The sequence below is a fragment of the Halichoeres trimaculatus genome, unplaced genomic scaffold (genome assembly GCF_033239565.1).
Source record: "Halichoeres trimaculatus isolate MK-OKI-2021-1 unplaced genomic scaffold, fHalTri1.1 fHalTri1_scaffold_8, whole genome shotgun sequence".
NCBI classification, from domain to species: domain Eukaryota; kingdom Metazoa; phylum Chordata; class Actinopteri; order Labriformes; family Labridae; genus Halichoeres; species Halichoeres trimaculatus.
Genome location: NW_027437186.1, coordinates 36231831 through 36244308, shown reverse-complemented (window position 1 = coordinate 36244308; position 12478 = coordinate 36231831). Strand labels below are relative to the sequence as shown.

The following is a 12478-nucleotide window of genomic DNA, read 5'->3' as shown; positions in this document are numbered from 1 at the left end:
ATTATTCCTTGACTTGTTCATTGTGTTCAAAACATGAGTTTAACCTATATTTTAATAGCCTGAGGTTTAAAGAGGTCGTGTTTGGAGTAAACATAAAGAGCCTCAGTCAAATGCCAAACATGCTGACAAAGACTCGACTATCACATACATTGACAACAGACTCTGTGTGAGGACGTTATGACAGTGTTTGCGTATTTCAAAGTTTATTGAGGACATTTACAAGACAAAGAGAGCGAAAAAAACAGCAGGTTTCATCTACAAAATTCACAACTAAACAAAAGCACTAGCAATAGCCAGAACTTTAGAGTAGTCTCCCTCCATTTTACGGAGATGTGTCGGGATGGGGACTTTAATCCTCGTTCCCGTAGGATTCCCGTTGTCCTCAATGAGAACGACATTGTTCGAATCAAAGCGAGCAGTCATCCGCTCACCGGGCATTTTCTGACCAACGATCAGAGCTTTCTTTTTCTGTCCTTTTATGGCGAGCAACACTTTGTCACCGACTTTTCCAACCCCGTTTTTGGTGTAGACGTGGATTACTCTCGGTGGACGGTGATACGGTGTGTTTCCCAGGGAGCTGTTGTCCACCACACGCACTCTGGTCATTTTTTGAATGGCTGCTGCGACGGCGGATACACTGTCAAAGACAGAAATAGAAAATTGGTCATTTTCACATTAAGCCAAGCAAAAGGAACTTTACAAAGAGACTGGTGCCCTGGTGTTTCTGTGACTGTTTACATTTTACAGTCATGCAGGCTGTTGGTGCACAGTGTTTGCATATTTGACTGGATCAGAATCTCACAGCGCCAACAACCACATGAACTGAAAGTCTTCTTCAGATATTTAATAGTGGTTGACAAACAATTTGTGGATGATTTACAGCCTCTGTCAGGTGGTTATACAACATTCCAACTCGGCACTGGTAAAATCTGTGGGAAATGTATTTCGAAGATGAGACGAGTCATTTCTCACATGAACGTTTTTATGAGTTATAAACTATAAAGTATGTGATATATGGTCAATTAAACAATTTAATGAGAACTTCAGTGTCTCAGGAGACGGAGAGAGAGGCTCTGGATGCTCCAGCCACTTTGAAATCTGAGCTTTTGGTTAGCACGTGTTTAGGAAATGAAAAAAAAAAAGGTGACAGAAAAACAATACACAGACACTCCCTGACTGTGGTGACCTACACGTTTGGTAATGAGTCATTTGGCTAATAATCAGCTTCAAATGCAGGGAAAAGAATATAATTAAAGGATGTAGCCTCTAAATGTGTAATTTACAAAATTATACGAATAAAGATTTTGAAAACATCCTACATTACTCTACATAAACTCAAGGAAATAAAGCGTAATGTTTCCAATAAAAGATTTTTGTGCACATAAGTTAATATTAATTTCACACTTTGGTCAGCTGTGACAGTTAAAACATATTTACACACAATATTATAACATCTGTGCAAGGCTTGAAGCTAAATTAGACACAGTATGGGGGTAACTTAAGAGTATTAATGGCCTTGTGTGTACACATACATTACATAAACTGTCAAACTCAGCACTATGATTGTTAAAAAAAAGACCAAGCACTATTTGAAGTAATAGATTCTCCCATATTGAGAAAGGAGACGTTAAATAAATCACCATTTTGGCTCCAAATGACGTCAGAATTTCTTACCTAAAAGTCCTCTGATGAATCCTGGACGATGTCTCTGTCAGGAACCCGATGAGGGGTCTTGAAAGATGATGAAGAGCCATAACTACATCGGGGACTGTGTCAGCTATGGAAGAACACACATGATTAGCAGGAAGCTAACAGCTCAAGCTAGCTCAAGGGTCGGCTTACATTAACATTACCACAAAAACTACAAAACTATTTAACTCAGGTTTGAAATATGTAGCCTAGCTTAAAGCACAAATTCAATTTCTACATCTAAGGTCGAAAGCTAAAAGCTAAATTCACAAGTTATAAACGTTACCCTTCTCTCATGCTGCATACCAATGTCAAAGCAAGCTGTTACGTCATCTAAACGCGACAAAAAAGGCTTTCAGTTAGCTAGACGATAAACACAACTTTTGTCGGCATGTGAAGTACAATTATTTGACTTTTTATCAATAAGACGCAACTTCATTTGGTCACTTTCAGCCAATATTAACCGTAAGTAGGAGTAGAAGGCTAAACTACCTTGAGACACCGTAAACAGGGTCCTGTTGTGCTGCGTTCAAGAGAGCCAGACTAATTGGAAAAACAAGTTTCTGTAAGACAAAAATAACGTGAATCCCCCTCAAGTAAAACAAATGGTAAATTTATTTTAAGTTTATAAGTTTTTAAGTTGAGTTGTCTTGCTATTTTCTATTACTGGAAAATCATGAATGTGACTAAATGGCCAAAAACTGTCATTTAATTCTCCTACGAAGGGAAGGATGGGAACCCCCAGAGGCGTAGCTACAATTAGGCAAACTCAGGCAGTTGCCTGGGGCCCCAAGATTTCCAGGGGCCCCCAAAGCATTTCTTAAAAACTGATTTATGAAGTTCTCTTCAATTGAAAGCATTTCTTTTTTCTAAATCTTACTTCACATGCTTCAAAATACATCAAAAGGCTTAATCTTAAATGATCGTTTTGGGTACTCCCCCTCCCTTATTATTCAATGGGCTATTCCATGTCACAACACAAAATTTGATTCAGGAAGAAAGTGGTAAAAAAAAAGAAATCCCATTTTTTTCTTATTTTCAACCAAGTGGGAAATAAAAACAATGTTGCTTTGAAATCTGAGATAAACATATGAGACTTTTAGGATTTGAAGGACTTTATCTAGCCCAGGAAACAGGATCATTTTCTCCAAATCAAACTTTTTGAGTTGGTGATAAACATTATTGTACAAAATCTCTTTTTTGGAAACAGAACTCACTGGACAGGGGCCAAATAGAAATACATCAACTTTAAAATAATAGTACCAAAAAGTATGGTAACTGTAAATATCACCTCTTTCAGTAGATTTTTTTTCCAGTTTGATGTTGTGCTTGATATTTACATATTTTTTCTTAACTAAATTATTTTTTTCAATATTTACCTGTTGTAATGTTTTTCACTTCATACTTTCTTGTTTGTTCCTGTTACTCTGTAAATTCCCCACTGTGGGACAAATAAGCTGTCATCGACCATAAAAGATTTCAAATCCAGGACAAAGTGGACTAAATTATTTATTCACTTTTTTTTAAAATCAAACTAAAGTAGAAATGCATTTAGTTGCGTTAAGTTTTTGGTACAAGATTAGCACTGTCTCATGCCTTGATTCTGGGAAAGAGACAGTGGACCCAGGGAAGGCCAGTCTAGCTCTAGTCAAGGAAGATGAGTTACAAGGACATGGAGGGCCCCATTGACTGGGTTTGCCTTGGGCCCCTGGGAACCCCGTGGGTATATCACAAAGGAAACATAACCTTTTCAACCAGGGCACCTCACCTTTGGAGCGAATCACCCATTTCTGGGAGATCAATCATGATGTTTTCTGCTGGGTGAAAGCTTTTGGAGATTTGAAATCGGTCCTCAAGATAACCGAGGAGAACCTGAATGCAGCATTGGCTTGTGTAACGTCAAACGCACGTGCCGGGATATGCGTAGAAATAGAAGAGTAGAAGCTACCTGCTATGGAAAATGCTACAAACATGTTTCTGTCTATACGCTCTATTTCTGCTAACGTCACGCCATCTACCTTCAGGTACTGTTGAAATAATCGGACAATTGCCTACCGACTAAGACAGCTAACGCAACCGCCCACTCAAAGAAAGCAACGCCTGTCACTCAGAGACAATGTTGGTCGAGTTTACAGACTTTAATGTATTCATGCAGTAACAAGCGGGGCCTTTCTTTATGGATTATAGTTGTAAAAAAAAAAAATCTCAAAACGTGTGCTTTGGCACAAGTGCAAAATCTATTTCCCCCTACTCGTGTAGTGGTTTAGACATTTTTATAGCAATTATAAAACGCAAACTGTTGCAATTGTATCCACGTTTTGTCTGTATTCAAAAATGAATTGAAGCTTTCTTTCAGAAAACATGTATGGACAAGACGGGTTTAGAACTTAGGAATTCCGAGCAAGCGATGAGCACGTGAATGCACCATGAGTCTTCAGTTGGACTGGTTGGGTTAGCGATAGTTGTTAGACAGGCTGTCAGACATAACAGTAGCGGCTTAAACTTGTTTATCACTACAGACAGCCACACCGTTTTTCTAATCTAGCTTACACGGTTATTTTTGGTGTTGTGGCCTGAGAGAGGGTCAATAAATTCTGACTTTTTGTTAAAATAAGCCGGTGGTGTTGAATATCTGATAGTCTCCACCTGTTATTCGCTACATCGAGGGCTAAGTGAGCTAACATCAACGTCTCGGCTGCTAGCTTTCATTAGCTAATTGTTTAAGTTTCTTCTCCTGCTGCGTAACATAACACGGTAAGTGATTTGAATTTTATTAACTTTCTATTTTAAACAGTTTAACCACAAACTTGTTGATGTTTTCAGTTACAGTTGGGATAGTTAGTAGCTTATACGCTGGTAAAGTTGAATGGTTTCTCCAAATCAAGTTGACAGATCCCGTTATTAGTGTATGTAAAGGCTAACTCATCAAATGTTGATGAGCTTTAAAAGTAAAGTCAGTGATAATGTTAACTAGTGAAACTAGCGTCATTGTACAGAAGTGAGTAAGTGAATGGTGATGACTCCAGTTTCTATGACATTCTTTATGACTGTATGTGAACCTACTCGAACCACGCGTCCTTGAAGTGTTTGACTGAAAACAGTTTGTACTTTAAAAATACTTGGCCTAACTAGGAAAGATATTCAATATTCATAAATCTTGTAAATAACCTGTAGTTTAGCAGTTTGTTCCATATTGGGCTTCAGTTTTGTGACACACCTTCAATGACAAGCAGATATAAGTAATTCTTTACATATCTTAGCTGTTTAATTATGCTATTGGTTATGTAATAGTGCTCTGAGAGAATCCCGACATAGAGTAACAGGTTTAAAGAGTGATGATTTCACCAACATGAGTCCCACCGTAGACAGCTTGGCTGTGACAGCTAATGCTCTAAGTGTTCCCTGGTGCATAGTTTATAAGGGGATAAGCATGAGCTGTCTGGTTTCTGTTCAGTGACTTTAATGAATGTGAATGGAAAGATGCTATACAAGCTAGCTGCTTACTAGTTTGTATTATGAAAATGTAAAATATAATAATAATAATAATAAACAGTTAAAACCTAGCAAAGAAAAATGTTTTTTTTTATTCCACCAGTTCAAAAAGAAACTTACCTTATTTATATTAATTCGTAAAATCTGATTTATATAGTTGCACATAGCTACAGTCTAAATGAAAGAATACTCCTTGTGATAATTGGAAACTGGATTATTGTTCTGGCATTGCTCTAGCTCCATGTTTAGTCGTTGCCACCATTTAACCCCATTTTTAGAAATGCAAAAGCTTTTTGTCTTTGTGGTCAGGACCCTTAAAGTGTGCTGAGTTTCATTATGGACAGCGGGGACTGTTGAGGAAATTTCAGGAATTAGCAAAATCCACACAGTCTTCTGTACCCACAACACTTCCCCAACTTCAATGAAACTCACAGTTCATCATTATCAGTTTTAAATCTCAGTTTCAAATTTCCAAATTTTTAATTTAAATTCAGAATTCCAGTTGAGAGATTCCATGACACACATTAACAATCCAATTTTGTCAAACTCCAACCAATCAAACATTTAGTTTCTTTCTGATCTCGTCAAACTCAGACATTGCAATTGCAAAAAAAAAACACAATTTGCACTTACCAGTCGTTGTGCTGAGATCCTGTCCGTGATGCCAAATTGTTGAGGAAATTTCAGGAATCTTGATACTTGATGAAGAAGACTCAGGAGACTCAGATGGCTTAAGTTGAAAAAGTTTATATAGCTTGATCGAGGAGAAAATGACAGACAGTACACATGGTGTCCAGTGTAACGCAAAGTTAATTCTAGCAGACCAGTCCGTACTCAGTATTTTGTATTCTTGAGATTGGGTTTGCTATGTCTATCTTTGAGCCAATGGGTTCAGCTTAGCTTGGGAACTCAATGTGAGAAACAGCGTTCAAGGAGATAAGAACATGGGAATCGGATCCAACCCAGACTAGGAAAAACACTGTCTCTATGTACTGATAACTTAAAGGCAAATACAGGTATTATTGTGACACATATAGAGGCAATTTATAGAATTAATTAAGGAAAGGCATAAAGCAATATGAAAATTCCACCACAGGGACTGTGACGACGTCTAATACCGAGTGTTTCCTTGTGCATAGGTTATCAAAGGATAAACATGAGCTTTCTGGTTGCAATTCAGTGAATATTTACAGAGGCCTTTAAGATTAAGTACTTCTGTGACACACCTCTTGTCGAGGGTGGGAAATAACTTGTTATATTTACTCAGGTTACAGTGATTGAGTAGCTGTTTGAATACTGTAGTGGAAGTATTTTCCAGGGATGTCCCGATCAGGTTTTGTTGGTCTGAGTCCAAATCATTTGATTTTGAGTATCTACTGTTACTCAGTCCCGATGTACCTCTGCCTCTTCTACTCCAGTACATGCGCGGAAAAAAATAATGAATATCTTTGATCGGGATGTAATGTCTGATTCTGATTCTGATTGAGTCTGTAACAACACCATTGGCCATGATTTCTGGTCACGTGATTGGATCAGGATATTCCTTGTATTTTCCCCCCTACATTTGGTATGGCACAAGTCATAAGAAACTGAAAAGCAAGCCAAATAGAAACTTTTTTATCAACTGCTAGAAGATTGGTTGATGTCCACCATCTGACAGAGGAGAAACTTCAATATGAGTAAACAGTTTTATTTATTATCATTTTAGAAAATATGAGTAATGTGGGATGTCTATGGTGGTCAGACTCAATTGTGATGTCTGTTTAAGATGTTTTGTGGACAAGAGCAGGAAAGGATAGGATAACCCCCTGTGGAGGCTAGATGGTGGCGAGCTTCCTGAGGAGCTTGTGCTAATGAGATGGATTGTAGGTGACTGGGGTAGAGGAAGGTTGCATTACTCGAACTGGCAAAATCTGCATAGTTTAGTGCTTGAAAGAGTTAATGATGATAGTTTGCTAATCACCTGAAAGACACAGATAAGGAGAGGATTGGTGGTTTAGGACTTGTGCTTTCCTTCAGCCTAACACCCTCTGCTCAGTTAGAGCAGTATATTAACATTAGGGGCTTTTTAAAGTCAACTTTTACTCTCATAGAGTCACAGGCTTGTAGTTTTACTTCTACTCAAATGAATACTGAAACCAAAAGAACCATACTTGTACTTCTTTAGAGTGTCATAGTACTTCTAATAGACGCCATCAATAGATTTCTTTATGTATTTGTTGCAACTTCAAAGTAGGGCTGCACGATTATCGCAATCGCAATCGCAATCGCAATGTCAGCACACGCAATTATGTAATCGCAAAAGAGGATATCGCAATCGCAATCGCAATGTCAGCACATGCAATTCAGATTTTTCTCCATGATAACCAAGCAAGCGTGTAGACTCATCATGACACAACTTTTTTTATTAAATCGCAAGCACAATTGCAATCGCAATATTGTCCACCTAATCGCAAATCGCACCTTTTCCCCAAATCGTGCAGCTCTACTTCAAAGCAAAACTACTTCTCACTTCCCTTCCTTTAAAAAGAAACATGACCATTTTTGATGAATCACACCTTTATGGCGTCATCTTCCTCTAACTGTGTCAGAGTGATGTCAGACAAAGATGAACACTCACCATTAGCTGAATGCTAAGTAATGTCTTATTGATTAATTTATTGATCAAATGAAATTACAGATATAAGCTCTTCCTCGTGCACTACAAATGAAAACTGCTGGTATCCTACTGTACAGTAAGTTAGCGGTGTAGCTGCAGCTTCTTTCGGTTTCCTTTCATTTTATCACTCAAAGCTTTTAATGACTTTGTGAGCGGGGCGGGGACAAATAAGGCAGGCTTGTGTTGGTAGAAATTTATTACAGCGGTGATATTACTTTTATGGAGATGGCACGATTCCCTGGATTTTTTACTACGGTAATTCAGACCTTGTGTGGTGCTACTGACCTGAGGACTCACCTGTGTTTGATTTAGCTTTTAGCTTTTTAGCTTTTTTATCATAGGGCTCTAGCTTTGATGCTAATGCTGTTTTATCCTTCAGTTAACATGTGTATGATCATTGTCTCAGAGTTTATTTTATAATATTCAGCATTATTATTGTTTTTTTTAAATATATAAATATGTCTAATATATCCTCCTGACTATCAGGAAAAAAATATTGTCCAATCACAAAGTTTTTAAGATTCCCCAATCTTTGTGAGATCATGAGAATACTAAATAAATTTTTTTGGAAAAAAGAGTTTTTATTTTTCAGATATCTTGTGTCTACTACAGAGGACATTGGAACGCCGAATGTGTGAAACTGAACCTTGATGGCAATCATTTAGTGCCAAAGAAAATAGCAAAAAGTGGATATAAGAACGAGTTTAACTGTCCATTTTCCTTTTTGTTTTGCTTCTTTGGTGCTTATTTGGTTTAATACTTCTAAAAGCAGTTCCCCTTCTTGGAAACACAGAGGAAAACCTTCACTTTGTGAACATTAAATATGTTTTGCCCTTGCAGCCGGATCTGCGACATCTTGCTGCATATGTTTTTGTCTCCATTTCTGGAAGATGGATGGCATGTTGGTGTTGTACTCAGCACTTTTGCTCCACAGTTGACACCAACTGGACTTAGATGTGGACCGTTCTGTCATCTGAAACTGCTTGCCCTGCCTGAGTTTCATCCTCAGAGCTCTCTGAATCATCTTCCTCTGCCTCTGCATCTTGATCTTCTTCATCAGACAACTCACTATCTGAGTTTCTATCAACAACTGCAGTAAAACTCTCTCTGCTTCTGAGAACGAGCCCCTTGCTTTTCATTTGAAAAAAACAGAACAAAATGAAGTAAATAACTACTAATGTCCACTACAGAGGACAATTTTTAAACACTTAATTACAACGCTAAAATACAGTAAAAATTATTCAGACAATGTTTAAATGTGTCGTTAAGAGTCCCTTATAAAATATGCCCCCAAAATTTCAAGCCAAAATTTGCACATTAAAAAGTTTTATACACTTACTTTTCCTCTTCCCATAAAATGCACTTGCACTGATGGATGCCATTTTCCTTAACGAAAAAGAGAAAGGTACCAAAGCCCGCCCTTTACAATTTGGTATCACTGAAAAGCCCCAAATGTCCTCTGTAGATGGCATGAGGAGTTTATTCAGTGGTGTGAAGTAAGTGTAGGATATTCAGGTTAATAAATGTCCTCCACAGAGGACAAATTTGAACTACTGGTAGTCAGGAGGATATATTCATATTTTGTTGTCTTAATTGTCACACATGCTGTGACATGACTGTTAACTCCAACATCATCAGTGTGTTTTAGAACTAGGGTTCGACTGATTATTGGCGCCAATATTTGGTATTTTCAGGAATATCGGCATCAGCCTTTTTTTTTTAATGTGTAATTAAAAACATCCGATTGGTTACACTGCCTGGGAGCTGTTTAATAAACATATTCTTAAAGGTATTTAAACACTGTGACGTGTTGGAGTTTGTATAATTCAAAACTATGATGCCAGCATTTTCACTTTTACTGTAAATGAATATCGGCTCTAAATAGCGTCCCCCTTGACTAATGATAATAATCGATATTGGTATCGGCCCTGAAAAAAAAAAATCAGTCTGTCTGTTGTTAGAACTCATACAGGGTGCTTTGTCAATGATTTACAGGCTAATACCATCATGGCTAATATGTGAAAATCTGCTTCATCAACTAATAACGTCAAGTCAGATAAATCTCTGTGCAAGCAGATTAAAAGGATTTACCCTTGGTTAATAGTTTCACATGAAATGCAGTAAATTCATGCAACATTTTGAATGAAATCCAAATAATAAGTTTGATTAAAAGCTTTTGTTAAAGGGCTTAAAGGAATCAAAGTTGTTACAGATTAATTTCTCGTTTCTGCTCGAGTCACTTTGATTTAGTCAAGGCGAGATGCAGCTCGTCAGTTCAGCATTGCTCAACAGCTGCTAACCTCAGTTCGTAGGCCCAGAAAAAGCCACAACAAATACTAAAGTGATTCAAAACCTGATGACTCACTCACAGATGATAATCAGTGTGGATTCAAATCCATGAGATCTCAGACGTGTGTGTGTGTGTGTGTGTGTGTGCTGGAGCTGAGGGAAAGCGTCGGTGCTGTGCAGTTTAAAAGCCAGACTTCTCTAAATAAAAGTGGTTGCGTCTTCATTAGCATTCAGAAACAAGCAGCTGCCTGCTTGGCCGAGAATCAGCTGCCTTAATTTATCCTTTTTGCTCTTTATTTAGTCTGGGTACCCGTTCCTCTGCAACATTGTTTGGCTAATTAATTTAACAACACGTATAAAATCAGACGGACAAACCAAACCGTTTCCCTCCCAAGGAAGAGAAACTAACTCCAGATTGAATTGTTCATGGACTTGTATTAGATTTGTCCCTCTGTGCTTCTTCCTCTGGTATATTTATTTGTTTTGAGAATGTGTGCCAGTTCGATGGTGCCATGGCAACCCACTGCAGGTGAAAAGGTGATGAAATATTCCCGTGCAGGTGCAATCCCACTTTGAGTTTAACAACATCAAGACCTCTACAATGACGTCAGATAGATTTTTAGATTTGTTGGAGTAAGAGGTCGTTAATAACAAGTGTCCTGCTTCTGAAATCAGATCTAAGGTTTTCACATTTTGACTAAATGAAGCTGAAGAAAAAAATAATCAGGGCTTTGAGGAAGTTTAACTTTAAACAACCAGTATGTGATGACAATCTAAGGTCATATATTTCACATTTTTAAATTTTTTCTTTTACACGTCATAGTTTGACAGTTTGAGTTTTATTACTATGCTTTTGATTCTACTTTGAGGAGAAAACAGTGAGTTTGTCTCATCTGTTTATCCGCCTTAATGTCACAACAGCTGACTTTGAAAGTTTCACTGTGGAAGCAAATGTGTTGCTGGATACATGTGTGAGACTTAAGTGACGGCATTTTGATTATTAAGAAAAACTTAGTGTACACTTAACTTCAGTTTGTTTAGGATAAAATCCCACAGAGCAACAAAGACAAAGAGACAGAACAACAACTAAAGACAAAAAGCTGAAACACAAACTGTGAGCGAAGCGTTTTTAAGACCTGACAAAAATGTTCAATATTTGAGTCAAATAGCTTCACTTTAACTTTCAGTTTTTAAACAACGAATAAAGGGAGTTCCCATTTCTGTGATAAAAGAGGAATTGATAAAAATGTTATATTGTAGAGTCAGAGAGCTGTTGATTCAGCTTTAATTTACTGACCAGATCTGATCCTTTTAAAAAGAAAGGGGCTTTTTACACTGCGTTAACAGATGTTGGCATCTTTCTGTTCCCTTGTGTTTCTGAGAAATACAATACATACAAATGAAACCAACAGACATAAAAACAAAAAAAGATAGTGTTGCTACTGTCGGTTTAGTGCAGTTTTCATTTCTATTTCAAGCTTAAGAGTAGGGCTGAGTGATTATGAGTTGAGAGTATGGCAAAAATTCAAAATCACGATTAACTCAATCTTCTATCTCGATTTCGGTTAATTCACGCTTATCCTGTTTTCAGTTAGGGCCAAATGATTCAAATATTCTAATTGCAACTTTTTTGAACCAATTTTGCAATTGCAATTCGGCATGCATTTTTTGGGGAGGGTTATCTTCTGCATAAGCCAATAAACACAAGCAATAAATCATTCTGTAGTATATCCATCACAACAAAAGATACTAAGGATAGAACGATATGGATTTTTCAGGGCCGGTACTGATTATTTGCAGTCAAAGAGGCTGATAACAGATATTTGAAGCCAATATTAATTTGCAGTCAAAGTGAAAATATTGGCGTCAAAATTTTGTACAATACAAACTTCAACACTTGACTTCATTCAAATGCCTTTAAGCATGAGTTTATTAAGCAGCTCCCAGGCTCAGAAGCATGTTTTATAAAGTTAAATGAAAAGCTAAAAAAATAAATAGCTAAAGTTTTCTACAGTTAACAAAGTTTTCCAAAATTTCAATGCAACTTGGCTGTTTCCCAAGCAATGGCTCTGCTTGTAACCAATCAGATGGTACTGTGGTAGGGACAGTGCTGAGGACTGAGTAGTGACTGTGGGCAGTGGTCAGAGCCGCAACAACTCAGTTTTAAATTTGTTTCTTATCGGCCGTCGGATTAAAAAAAAGGCTGATGCCCATATGCCTCAAAATGCCAAATATCGGCCCCGATAATCAGTCTATCCCTACTGTGTACATGAAACTTTGTTTTCTTTCTTTCGTTTTCTGCCTTTGTGATTTGAAAATTGCATTATATTACATTGCCATGTTGGTTTC

At 37.4% G+C, this 12478-nt stretch overlaps 2 protein-coding genes across 6 annotated transcripts in view; one reads left to right on the top strand and one right to left on the bottom strand.

Moving 5' to 3' along the window:
- Positions 1-147: 147 nt before the first annotated feature.
- On the bottom strand, positions 148-2263 carry mrpl14 (mitochondrial ribosomal protein L14). Of its 4 annotated transcripts, none has more exons than XM_074675257.1 (3): positions 2182-2263; positions 1675-1777; positions 148-637 (listed from the first exon to the last, which is right to left on the bottom strand). In XM_074675257.1, exons 2-3 carry the CDS (start codon positions 1752-1754, stop codon positions 271-273), a joined length of 447 nt encoding a protein of 148 aa, XP_074531358.1. In that variant the 5' UTR covers positions 1755-1777; positions 2182-2263; the 3' UTR covers positions 148-270. The 4 variants fall into 4 exon arrangements, with proteins under 4 accessions (XP_074531358.1, XP_074531360.1, XP_074531359.1 ...); XM_074675259.1 differs by lacking the exon at positions 2182-2263 and adding an exon at positions 1883-2152; XM_074675258.1 differs by lacking the exon at positions 2182-2263 and adding an exon at positions 1996-2151.
- A 1837-nt stretch (positions 2264-4100) lies between these two features.
- The window catches only part of tmem63ba (transmembrane protein 63Ba), a 34189-nt gene continuing 25811 nt past the window's right edge, over positions 4101-12478 (top strand). For both annotated transcript variants that reach the window (XM_074675498.1, XM_074675497.1), the window contains exon 1: positions 4101-4443. The gene's annotated coding sequence lies outside the window, so the exon portion shown is untranslated. The remainder of the gene's footprint in view (positions 4444-12478) is intronic.